Source organism: Lissotriton vulgaris, chromosome 12 (assembly GCF_964263255.1).
Source record: "Lissotriton vulgaris chromosome 12, aLisVul1.2, whole genome shotgun sequence".
Classification (NCBI taxonomy): Eukaryota; Metazoa; Chordata; class Amphibia; order Caudata; family Salamandridae; genus Lissotriton; species Lissotriton vulgaris.
In genome coordinates, this window is record NC_141700.1 from 100,603,480 (window position 1) to 100,616,514 (window position 13,035).

At 49.2% G+C, this 13,035-nt stretch overlaps 1 protein-coding gene across 3 annotated transcripts in view; it reads left to right on the top strand.

Moving 5' to 3' along the window:
- Nucleotides 1-13,035, top strand: part of ADAM15 (ADAM metallopeptidase domain 15) — a 245,133-nt gene that overhangs the window by 169,348 nt on the left and 62,750 nt on the right. For all 3 annotated transcript variants that reach the window (XM_086947377.1, XM_086947378.1, XM_086947379.1), the window contains exons 16-17: nt 3,409-3,604; nt 12,619-12,696. In XM_086947377.1, coding sequence (XP_086803503.1) covers nt 3,409-3,604; nt 12,619-12,696 — 274 coding nt within the window. The remainder of the gene's footprint in view (nt 1-3,408; nt 3,605-12,618; nt 12,697-13,035) is intronic.

Sequence of the window (13,035 nt, forward strand, 5' to 3'; positions counted from 1 at the left end):
GGCCTCTCAGTGCAAGGAAAATGGACTGCGGTTCAACGCACTTGGCATATAAATCGCCTAGAGCTCCTGGCGATCTTCCTGGCCTTGAAGTCTTTCCAACGGATCGTTCAAGGTCAATCTCTGCTGGTAAGAACAGACAACACCACCAGCATGCATTACCTGAACAAGCAGGGCGGCACCAGGTCCCTTTTGCTTTCCCAACAAGCACAGGAGATATGGAATTGGGCGATTCGTCACCAAATTCACCTCACTGCCATTCATATGCCGGGTGTTTCCAATGTTCTGGCGGACACACTCAGCAGGTCTTTCACAGACAATCACGAGTGGGAACTCAATCAACCAACTTTGGAGTTCATTTTCCGCCAGTGGGGCCATCCGCAGATAGATCTTTTTGTGACTGTCACCAACAAGAAATGCCAACGCTTTGCAAGTCTTCATCCCCACAGAGAGTCGAGCGGAAATGCATTTTCGATCAGCTGATCGAACGCATTCAGCTACGCTTTTCCTCCGCTTCCCCTGATTCCACGCTTGTTGCACAGGATGAGGCTTCAAACCTGCCAAATCATCTTGATCGCACCCAAGTGGCCGAGACGTCCATGGTTCCCGGACCTCCTCTTGTTCTCCCAGAGCGAGCCAATTCCGCCTCATCCGTTGCCTCACCTCCTCACGATGCAACAGGGGCAGATTTGCCATCCGGATCCAGCATACCTTCAACTCCATGCCTGGAACCTGAGCACCATGAATTTGTGCGTCTGACCATCGACGCAGACTGTAGAAAGGTGTTAGCGCATGCCCGTGCTCCTTCCACCATTAAAACCTATCAGCTGAAGTGGAAGCGTTTCTGTGTCTGGTGTCACTCCAAGGCCTTGGATCCAATGACGGCTAAACCAGAGCAGATTTTGCCTTTCTTCTTATCCCTTGCGAAGTCAGGACTTTCCCACTCCACTCTGAAGGTATTTCTAGCTGCTCTCTCCCACTTCCGCCATGATGGATCTACTTCACTGTATTCATCTAGAATCATTCAACAGTTTTTCAAAGGTCTCTTCCGAATGTTTCCACCCATTGGACGGCCTCCGCCTACTTGGCGCTTAAACCTAGTCTTGTCTCGGCTCCTCCTACCTCCATTTGAACCCATTCATTCAGCAAGCTTGAAATTCCTCATGTGGAAAGTTGCCCTGTTACTCGCCTTGACGTCATCCAGGCGTGTCAGTGACATTCAGGCATTCACAATCCAGCCTCCTTTTCTCCAGTTCTCAAAGGACGCTGTGACATTACGTACTAATCCTACATTTATTCCGAAAGTTCCCAGTGATTTTCATCTCAATGAACCGGTCATTTTAAAGACTTTCTTTCCGGATCCACAATCTCCTGCGGAACGTTCATTACATTCCCTGGATATAAAACGTTGCCTCAAGTTTTATGTTCAACGCACTGCATCCTTCAGGAAATCTGATCAACTGTTCGTGGCCTATGGCCCGGTCTCTAAAGGACAACCTGTTACCAAACAAACTATTACTAGATGGATTTCTTCCACTATTGCCTTTTGTCATCAGCGAGCTGGCAAGCCTCTTCCAGCTCCAGTACGGGCTCATTCTACTAGAGCCGTGTCAGCTTCTACTGCCCTTTTTGCGGGGGTACCTCTACGACACATCTGCAGAGCTGCTACGTGGTTGAGCAGCCATACTTTTACGAAGCACTACTGTCTGCAGTCAACAGATGCCGCAGATGCCGCAGTAGGACAAGCGGTGCTGCAGAATCTTTTCCATTAAAGGTGAGCCTCTGTTGCTACCCGCCTCCTGTCATAAAGGTTATCTCTCTTTAATATGATATGTCTATTATATGCTTGAAATTACTGTTACCTTTATGACTTATATGATGGTTACTGCTTTCTACTCTTATTCAAGCATGTGAATCTATGAAAGACACCCCTAATACTGGAGAAGAACATAAGTTACTTACCTGTAAACTGTGGTTCTCCAGTATTGGTGTCTTTCATAGATTCACATGCGACCCTCCCATCCTCCCTTCAGAGGCTCTCTCTTCTCCTCAGGCACTTTGGTTACTCTGTGCTACGAAAATCTGAGGTCTTGGGCTTCTGAGGAGAAGGTTCTAGAGGGAACTACAGCCTGATTGGCTGGAATTTGGACCAAAACATAATGACACCGATATGTTACCAAGTTGAGTCTTCTCCCTTAGGCTTTCTATGGGCCTATTCAGTTCTATGGTACTTTTGAGTTTACTGTATTTTATATATATATATATATGTATATGTATTTTTATAATTATAATAATTTTACTTATATATGCATATATTACTGCTATTTTATGTACCGTGGGACTCCCACTTCGACGACGGGGAATATTCAAGCATGTGAATCCATGAAAGACACCAATACTGGAGAACCACAGTTTACAGTTAAGTCACTTATGTTCTTCTCCCTACTTCAAGCCCACTATGTAGATTTGCTGAAAGGTGGTAAAATCATGGCATTGCTAGAATCGAAAACCTGCTTTAATATGATCCATAGCATAATCAGAGATTCTCTTATCAGAGCTCTGATATATTGAGAACACTGCCATAAGTTGTCACCTCACTGTAATGCACCAAAGGGAAAGGGGATATTTTAACAGGACAAGTAGATTTATTAAGCACCGTGTTCCATGGAAAAGCAGATATTTTATAAAATTCCACACCCCTGACTGTACAATTGCATATGTTGCCTGTGCACCTCGATTGTGACAAGAAATAGCAAGAAATAGCCTCTGTTGGTCCTGCAGTGCTCTCAAACAGCTCTGTGTAGTCCCATCCTGCCTGACCTGTATTGCCTTTCTCTTTTCCTTTATTTTTCTAATAGTGAGGCTCATCCACTGGTGTGAAAATGTACTTTTGTCCCGCCTTGTAACACTTTGCTGCTCATTGCTAGGGACCACAAATACTGTTGCATTAGCCAACTGAAGAGTACTAGGTGCACAATTGTTTTGAGTACTGCTCTCAAACCTACACAGTTTATAATCAGTTTATAATCAGATTATTTCACATTTGCATTTGTGTTTATTATGTACAATGACAGTTCCAAGTCCTCAGAGCAGTCTTCCCCCATCTGTCAATTGCCTGTTCCCCTTTCTTCTCTTTTATGTAATTTCTCCTCCCAATTTAGCCAAACTTTTTTCTTTCCTTCCTGTTTCATCATCTCCCCTAACCAATCTTTTCTATCATTTTAATCTCTTTCCCATTACTCTCTTCATTTTCCTATACTTTTCACTATGGGTACAGCTTTACCTTAAGGTATAATTTTATGGATTTCTGCCCTCCTTCCCCCTACAATTTCCATCTTGGTCTTGTTTGTTTCTCCTTATGCTAGCGTTCCTAATTCTTTGATTTCCTATTTTTAATGTTCACCTCCTCAGGGATACCAAATGTGGCAAGATTCAGTGTCAAGGAGGCAATGACCGTCCCATCCTGGGTTCTAATGCAGAGATCATTGTGACAACAGTCACTGTGAATAGGACTGCGCTTTACTGTCGTGGGACGTACTTTAATCTGGGCGATGACATCACAGATCCAGCCATGGTGATGACTGGTACAGCCTGTGGCGAGGGAAAGGTAGGCCACTTTTCATTTCTCCAAAAATACTTTCAGTCTGAATGAAGACATTCAATGCCACATAGAATAACCTAATGCATGGCTCCATCTTCATCAAGTACCAGGGTCCTCCCTTCATAGTGCTGCAGATGTCAGAAGCCTATAGAGCATATATTTGTCAGTGGCTTCTGTAGTAGGGGATCTCTGTGTATAGTCATAATCTAGTGAATAGTCCCGCCCATGTGCGTGGACCCCGGCAATCAAAAATAATCTCTTAAGTTGTCAACATAATGCAGAAACTGCAAAGACACTTAAGAGAGAATTTAAAGACAAATAATGCAGCCTATATCCACAGGCTACACTGTCCAGTACTTCAACTAGAAATTCCACCAAAAATCACCACACACAGCCCAGCTTGCTAGTTTCTACCATAGAGAAACCTGCCTCCCCCAGTCAAAGACTCAGGAATGATAGAGAGGAAGGTAGGGACAGACAAGCCCCATAGGCTGCCATTATGTGGCTTAAATAGGATACTGTGCCTTTAAGAGAACTTTCCAGACTTCTCCCAGTATCCCAGAATGCATAGCAGGTCCAACTTACTTTCAGTTCTTTTTTCCGGCTCCTGCTTACAGGACCCTGGCATTGAGCTCTCCCTTTTTCAAGGGTTTATTGAAATTGTTTTTGCACTTTTGTCTTTTAAAAGTGTTGCAGTTACTGCTTGGTGTTCTCTTCTCCCTTTTGTGCTGTTTTTTAGGCATTTTGGGGCTCCGAAATGCCTGGCCTTTTTGTTAAGTGCCCAGCATGTGAGAGGAAGAAGGCCAAAAGCGACCCCCATGATGTCTGCATCGTGTGCCTTCCAGAAGATCATGGCCCTGAGGAGTGTGTGATCTGCCAGCAGCTTTCTGCTCGGACCCTCAGGGACAGATTGAAGATCAGGCTGGCTGGCCTGGAGGATAGGCGTCTACGAGCTGCAGGTGGGTCTGGGCAGCCTGGGAGGGATCCCTCTGCCTCTGCTGAGGCCCCTGGGGGGCTCCCCGGGGGCAGGAAGTCCAGCAAACGATCCCATTCTCCGTCGACGTCGAGGGCTTCGACGACGACGTCGAGAGGGATGACGACGGCGTGCTCCCCTTCTCCCCGGGGCTCCGGGTCGAGACGGCGTGACGGCTCGACGACGAAGGAGAAGCCGGCGTCGAAGCCGCCGTCGACGTCATCGTCTTCGTCGACGTCGAGGTCTTCGTACCAACGCCGAAGGCGCAGGGACGTGTATCGACGCTCGCCGTCGAAGCGGCACCGACGCTCGCCGTCGAGGCGACACCGTCGGTCGTCGTCGAGGCGACACCGTCGATCGCCGTCGAGGCGACACCGCCGATCGACGTCGAGGGGCTCCTCGACGTCGGGAACATCGAGACGACGGCGGCGGTCGACGTCGAGGGCGGACCGCCCGACGTCGAGAGGGCGATGTGAGAGGTCGCGGAAGAGGAAATCGACGTCGAGGAGTCGGCGTTCGACGCCGAGGATGAGAGGGTCGACGTCGAGGGGACGACGTTCGACGCCGGAGTCCAGGAAGCGCCATTCGACGCCGGAGAAGCGTCGTTCTGCGTCCAGCAGACAGCGGTCAGCGTCGAGGAGTAGGTCACCCTCTCCAAAACGGCACAGAGGGGGCTCTAGCCCCAGGAGTCACGCTGCTTCCAGTGGACGCAAGAGGAAGCGGTCGCCTGCGGATGGGGATGGCTCTCCGCACCCGTCCCCTAGAGGGTCACCGGGCTCGGTGTACTCGGAAGTGTACACTCCATCTCGGCCCAGGACTCCTACTCCTCCACCCGTACCTAGGGAGGACCCTCCGCCCAAACCATCACTGCCTTCGGGGGATCCTTCTCCACCTCCGGTCCCTCCGCATGGGCCCACCCCGCAGCCGAAGGTTCCTCCGCCGAGGTCCACTTCACTGCCGTCCCTGCCTGCTCCTCCCAAGGGGACTCCGAAACCGAAACCCCGGGAGGATCCGAAGAGACCCCGTGAGGAACCACGGAAGACCCCTCCTCGCAAACCGAAGGAGCGCCCACGAGCTGGCAGGTCTCGTTCTCGCTCTAGGCGCAGATCTTCCACGAGATCAAGACACCGCCATAGGAGGCGCGAATCTCGCTCTCACACGAGATCATCTGGGACCAGGGACTATTCCCCTACTCTATCGGGGTCGCCGGACACCAGAGTGTCCCCGATAGATGACCTGGTTGCCTTTCAGGACGTCCTGTTGAGGGGCGCGGCGAAGCTAGGCATTACACTGACAGTGCCTACTCCGAAGACGTCCGTCATTTTCGAGACTCTACATCAAAGGCACATGTCTCGTCCTCTCCTGCCCTTGGTGCCGGGCCTGGAAGAACCGGCTATGGCTCTGTTTCTCACCCCGGCGGTGACGAGAGCAGCCCCGTCCAGATTACTAAAGAAGTACCGGGCTCCCGACTCGGATCCGGCCTTTTTGAGAGCGGAGCCCCCGCCTGACTCCGTCATCGTCACGGCGGCCCGCAAGCAGCATGCCACCACTCCGACCTCCACGGTTCCCCCAGACAAGGAGTCTAGGTGGATGGACTCGGCGGGGCGAAAAGTCTGTGGAACTTCCGCAACATCCATGAAAGCGGCGAGTGCCACGGCTCTGTTGGGACGTTACGACCGCGCCCTCTGAGACTCCCTCGAGCGCTTTGCGGAGCATTTGCCTCGGGAGCAGCGTGAAGACTTCATGGAAGTCCTGAGTGAGGGGATGCTGGTGGCCAACCAGATAATCAGCGCGGCTGCGGACTCTTCCCTGTTGGCTGCTCACGGATTCTGCCACGGGATCAACCAACGGCGCCACGCATGGCTCCGGCTGACGTCCCTGAAACCGGACGCACAGCAGAGGGTGGCCAATCTGCCGTTTTCCGGTGAGACCCTCTTCGGGAAGCATGCGGATGATGAAATGGCCCGCATGAAGGCGGAGGCCGAAACGCTGACGGCTGTGGGCCTGGAAAAGCCCAAGGAGACCAAGAAGCAGTACCGCCCTTTCCAACGGCGGTTCGGAGGACAAGGCCGAGGACGAGGACAGGCTTCGGGGCACTCGCAACAGCAGCAGCCGTTCCGTAAGCCGTTCCAGAAGCGGCAGAAGGGCAGAGGAGGCCAGCAGTCGGCTCCGGCGCCCAAGGGCCAGGCGGGGTCTAGGCCCTAGGAACTTACTTCCCCCGGATCCGTTACCCACTCCGGTAGGGGGAAGCATCCAACTTTTTCTGGCAGAGTGGAGAAAAATTACTCAGGACAAGTGGGTGCTGAATATTGTTTGCAATGGATACAGTCTTCGGTTCACCAGCCCTCCTCCAGCGATTCCCCCGGTCAGCTCGCAGTTTCAGCTGCGCGAGCTTCAGGCGGAAGCGGATGTCCTGTTAAGGAAAAGGGCGATAGAAGACGTACCTCTGTCTCAGAGAGGAAGAGGTCTGTACTCCCGGTTCTTTCTGGTTCGCAAGAAGGACAAGAACGAGTTCAGGCCCATTCTGGATTTGCGACAGGCAAACAAGTGGATTCGCAGAGAAAAGTTCCGCATGCTGTCGTTGCACCAGATCTACCCTCAGTTGCAACAGGGAGACTGGCTTTGCGCTATAGACCTACAGGATGCTTACTTCCATGTGCCCATTGCACACAAACACAGGAAGTTCCTGCGGTTCCAAGTCGGCACCAATCACTATCAATACACAGTACTCCCATTCGGACTGAAGTCTGCGCCAAGAACATTCTCGAAGTGCATGGCGGTGGTAGCGGCACACCTGAGGAAGAACAAGGTGTTTGTCTACCCTTACTTGGACGATTGGTTGATCAAGGCATCCTCCTTCTCAGAAGCGCGAGCACACTTCCAGAAGACGTGCGTTCTCTTGAACAAGCTGGGGTTGCACATCAACATGGCCAAGTCTGTCCCGACTCCGGTCCAATGCATACAGTACTTGGGAGCCTCCATCAATACGCTGTCAGCAAGCGTGTCTCCTTCGGAAGAGCGACGATTATCACTCCTTCGGAAGGCTCAGGCTCTTATAACGACTCCATCTACAACAGTGAGGACGGTGTCTTCTCTACTGGGATCGATGGCCTCTTGTATCTTCCTGACGCCACACGCACGGCTGCACATGAGACCGTTGCAGGAGTGCTTGGAGGACCAGTGGGATCAGAGGAAAGGATCTTGGGACGACAAGATTCGCCTGTCGCTGCATGCTCTTCAGTCCCTGAAGTGGTGGTGTTCGGCGGAGAATCTCCTCAGAGGGGTTCCCTTTCACAAGGACATTCCCACGCAGACTGTCGTGACGGATGCGTCTCTTCTGGGATGGGGAGCGCACTCCGGGACTCTACAGATTCAAGGCACGTGGTCACCGATGGAGGCCACGTATCACATCAATTTCCTGGAACTCAGGGCTGTTCACTTGGCGCTGAAGGCCTTTCTTCCGTCCTTCCGGACCAACTCTCTGCTTGTACAGACGGACAATACCACCACGATGTATTACCTCAACAAGCAGGGGGGGTCGAGATCGCGCACTCTGTCACAAGAGGCGCAGACGATCTGGCACTGGCTCCTGGCCAGAGGACTGACGATAACGGCCACCCATCTACCAGGTGTGCAGAATGTTCAGGCAGACGCACTGAGCAGACGGCTTCAGGAAAACCACGAATGGGTCATAAACGACGAAGTACTAGGAGAAGTCTTCGCAAGGTGGGGAACTCCAGACGTAGATTTGTTCGCCACCGCCGAAAACAGCAAGTGCAGAGACTTTGCCTCCAGGTACTTCCAGCAAGGGACGCTGGGGAATGCGTTATGGATCGACTGGACGAACAACTTTCTGTACGCCTTTCCTCCCATTCCCCTGATTCCGGCGGTGCTCATCAAGCTGGCCCGGTCCAGGGCTCGGATGATACTCATCGCCCCGGAGTGGCCCAGGCAGTGGTGGTTCACGGACCTACTTCACCGGTCTCTCCTTCCTCACATTCGGTTGCCGTGCAGGCCGGACCTTCTCACGAAGTTCGGGGGACGGATGTTACACCCCAACCTCTCGTCTTTGAGTTTGGCGGCATGGCTCCTGAGATAGTGCAGTATGGCCATCTTAATCTGCCCGATGATTGCATGGACATTCTGAAGGAGTCCAAGAGACCTTCCACTAGGACTTCATATGCTTACAAGTGGAAGAGGTTTTGTATCTGGTGCCAGTCTAAGAACCATGATCCTATGACCTGTAAGGAGGATGTCATCCTTCCTTACCTTTTACATTTGGCGCAGCCTGGCCTTAATGTGCATTCCATTAAGGTTCATCTGGCTGCATTGACTGCCTACAGGAAATGCCCTTCACAGACTTCCTTTTCCCAGATCCCCGTGATCAAAGATTTTCTGGAAGGATTGAAGAAAGTATTCCCTCCTGTCAGGCTTCCCTCGCCTTCATGGGAATTGAATGTGGTGCTGTCCAGATTGATGAAGGAACCTTTTGAACCTATTCATAAGGCTTCGTTGCAGCACCTGTCCTGGAAGGCGGCGTTCCTCGTGGCCATTACATCGGCCCGCAGGGTGAGTGAAATTCAGGCGTTGTGTTGTAATGAACCTTATACTGTATTTCATGCTGCTAAGGTTGTTATGCGTACTCACCCTAAATTTCTTCCCAAGGTTATTTCTGACTTTCATGTCAACCAGACTATAACTTTACCTACGTTCTTTCAGAACCCTTCATCCCCAGCGGAGAGGTCTCTCCATTCTCTGGATGTTAGGAGGGTGTTGAAATTTTATCTGGATAAAACCAAAGATATTCGTAGGTCTGACCAGTTGTTTAACAATTATGGATCGGTCAGGACAGGTCTTGCGACCTCTAAGCAGTCCATCTCTAGGTGGATTGTGTCCTGCATACAATTGTGTTATCAGAAGGCTAATAAGACCTTAGGAGGTAAGCCTAAGGCTCATTCCACCAGGGGCAAAGCTGCCACGACGGCTCTGCTCCGTAACGTGCCGATTGCTGAAATCTGCAAGGCAGCCACTTGGAAGTCGGTTCATACCTTTGCTAAGCATTACTGCCTGGACACTGACGCCAGGGCAGACGCTCAGGTTGGACAGGCTTCGCTGCGGAATTTGTTCGCACAATAGTGGCATTATGTATTTACTCTCCACCGCCGCTTAGTTGTGGGGATGGGCTTGCCATTCTATTCACTAGATTATGACTATACACAGAGATCCCCTACTACAGAAGGAGTAGTTTCTGTCCTGTAACTCCAGTTCTGTAGTAGGGGTATCTCTGTTATAGTCATAAGCGCCCGCCCGCCTTCCCGGTGGAGAATTCTTCAGATAAACAATGCTACAGGTCTGGCGTTTTATACGCCTTCAAAAAGAACTGAAAGTAAGTTGGACCTGCTATGCATTCTGGGATACTGGGAGAAGTCTGGAAAGTTCTCTTAAAGGCACAGTATCCTATTTAAGCCACATAATGGCAGCCTATGGGGCTTGACTGTCCCTACCTTCCTCTCTATCATTCCTGGTTCTTTGACTGGGGGAGGCAGGTTTCTCTATGGTAGAAACTAGCAGGCTGGGCTGTGTGTGGTGATTTTTGGTGGAATTTCTAGTTGAAGTACTGGACAGTGTAGCCTGTGGATATAGGCTGCATTATTTGTCTTTAAATTCTCTCTTAAGTGTCTTTGCAGTTTCTGCATTATGTTGACAACTTAAGAGATTATTTTTGATTGCCGGGGTCCACGCACATGGGCGGGACTATTCACTAGATTATGACTATAACAGAGATACCCCTACTACAGAACTGGAGTTACAGGACAGAAACTACTCCTTCTTTTACTTCCACCAAGTTAAGAAGAAAGAAGGGTCATTCTTGAGTCTGCTCAACTGTTAGTTTATGCATTGGCCTATTTATTTATTTTTTACCAAAGTTAGCTGTTCCACCACCCTTGAAGCAGCCATTCATTTGTATGCTGTTTCCTTCCTTTATCTACCTATTGGGTCTCTGCGAGTGAAGAAGTGGGTCCTTTTTGTTTGTCTGCTAGATAGGAAGACCTGAACTCATCAGCTATTTCATGTGATGTCTTTGTGCGGAGCCCTCAATATTATTCTCACTTTACATTGAGAGGCCAACCCTCTCATGTAGGTTTTCCCTACTAGATCTTCTTGGGACAGTCCTTCTTTGAGTTCCTACCACTTTATGGTAATCTTTCCTAACCATTCTATACATTTTACCCTTCCTCCATCTGGTTCTGTCTCTGAACCAGCCCAGTGACGTATTCCTTTGTTGAGTCTTGTAAATACCAGCCTTTCCCTGTGACCCACCTCCCCAAAATTAGGGACTATGACCATGATTACAAGCTGGACGATACTGGAGGAATTGTAAATATGCATGCAAATTTACCCTTTACCGTTTATTTAATCCACTCATTAACGTACAATTACGAGTTAAACCCCATGGAATAAGGAATTACCATTTGGGACTCATTTTTTATTGTAAAACCACAGAATCCCGTTCCATGGGATTTAACGCATAGATTTACCACCTGCTCTGAACCGGTATGTAAATGTATGTGGGACCTCTGGATGGGTTGTGGGTAGGAGCGAGGGAAGGGGAAGGTGATTTCTACCACTGAGAGCACTGTATGGGTCCTCCTGTCAGAAGGAAAAAAACAGGGATTGAGGCTTGGCTGCTGCAGCCTTCGACTCATGCAATATTTCCAGCTGCGATGAAGGAGACCGATCCAACTGCCACTGAAATGTGGTCAATGCTTCTGTTTGGCATCTATTGGCAAAGGACATCTCCATATGATCTTCTTAAGGTGCACGCAGATGTAAATAATCAAATACTCTGCCATCCCTCTGCGAAGTCTCCTTCCTGTGTTTAATGCATGGAGTGCTCAGATGTGATAACTACTGCTTACTGCATGCAGGGTGACATTCTCCCTCATTGGGGACCGTGCCACCTATTACGCTAACAATTTATTTTGCCTTCTATTGAGACACAAGGGTTAATAGATCGTCTATGTCAGCCTTGCCGACGAGAAATTGCGGCGTAGTCCCTTGCTACATTAATGCAGGTCGCTGAGGTTTTCCCATGAAACTTTCCTAAGTAATTGTATCAAGGGGTCGAAACTGCAACTGATTCATCTTCTGCTGAGGGTCTCTTTGCCCCAATCCTCTGGTGTTTCCTGCTCTTATTTTGCCCTGATGATGACCCTGTGTCAAGGGTTCGAAACGTCGACGTTAACATATGTGGACTGATTTTAATGCTTGATTGTGGTCTACGACGCTCATATCATGAGTGCCTTGCATAACAACATTTGTCCCAATCAGTCACATGTATGCATTTTTGTATATAGCACAAGCTCACTGTTTTCACTCTATTCACTCTCACAGCGCTGTCACTTGTTAGGAGCACCCTGTCTTTTTAAAAATGTAAATGTTGTGTCATATTAGTATGAACCGTTTTTGCATTACATGAACCCCATTGGCAAAATAAATGCACTTATTGCATAACAAAATAACTTGTAAAGGAGTTTCTTTATTACACTTTTGTTGTGGACCTCCAAGGCTACACTTTCCTCATAGGGATCACTTTCTTTTATAATAATTGTCCGGCACATGGATTACCGCGTTGCCCCTTTTTTTCTAATATTATACAATATTTCATTCTGGAATTCCCCACCTGAAAAATCAAGTCTGGTTTTCCAACAATGGAAGAACTGGGTGTGGAAAAAACTGCCAACTCCGAATTAGGAGCAGCGAAATCCCAAGTGGTCATTTCGCTCAACCTGACTCCGAATTAGGGCCTGTCTTTGAACCAGCCATTTTATTTGATTCTTCCTCTGTACAGATTTTTATAAACCAACCATTAAATGGTACCCATCTACAGAGTCTTTCCTGTGAGCCAGCACCTCTTATGGGTATTGTTTATGTGATCCACCGCTGGGTGTCCTGTATGTTGTTCGTCCTGCCTGTATTACAGTTGCATTCTATTCCAGAATCGCATAAGGTGTTCACTCAGGTCTGCTCTGTGTTTGCCCTGCAGGTGTGCCTCAACCAAAAGTGCCAGGATGTTTCTGCCCTGCGTGTCCAGGATTGTAATCACAAGTGCAACGGTCATGGGGTAGGTGCAGGCAGAGCGAAGCCTGTTCCTTTGTCATCTACTTCGTTATTTGTTTTCGTTGTTTTTATTGTTTTATCCTACTTCCTTGTTTTCTTCTACTTTCCTCTTTCTCTCCTCCTCTTTTCTTCCTTTCCATTCTCCCCTTCCTATTCTCTTCCTTCCTCCTTAACATTCTCCCCTCCATGTTTTCTTCCTTTTCTGTTCAGTGCTTATGGTTGGTTCCACCTCTGTACTGTTCATTTCATGGCTTGCCAGCATATAAACGTTTTCTTTCCATTTCTTTCATTTGTATTCATTTTCTTACATTCCTCTGTTTCTCGCTCCAGTTAGCAAGTTGCA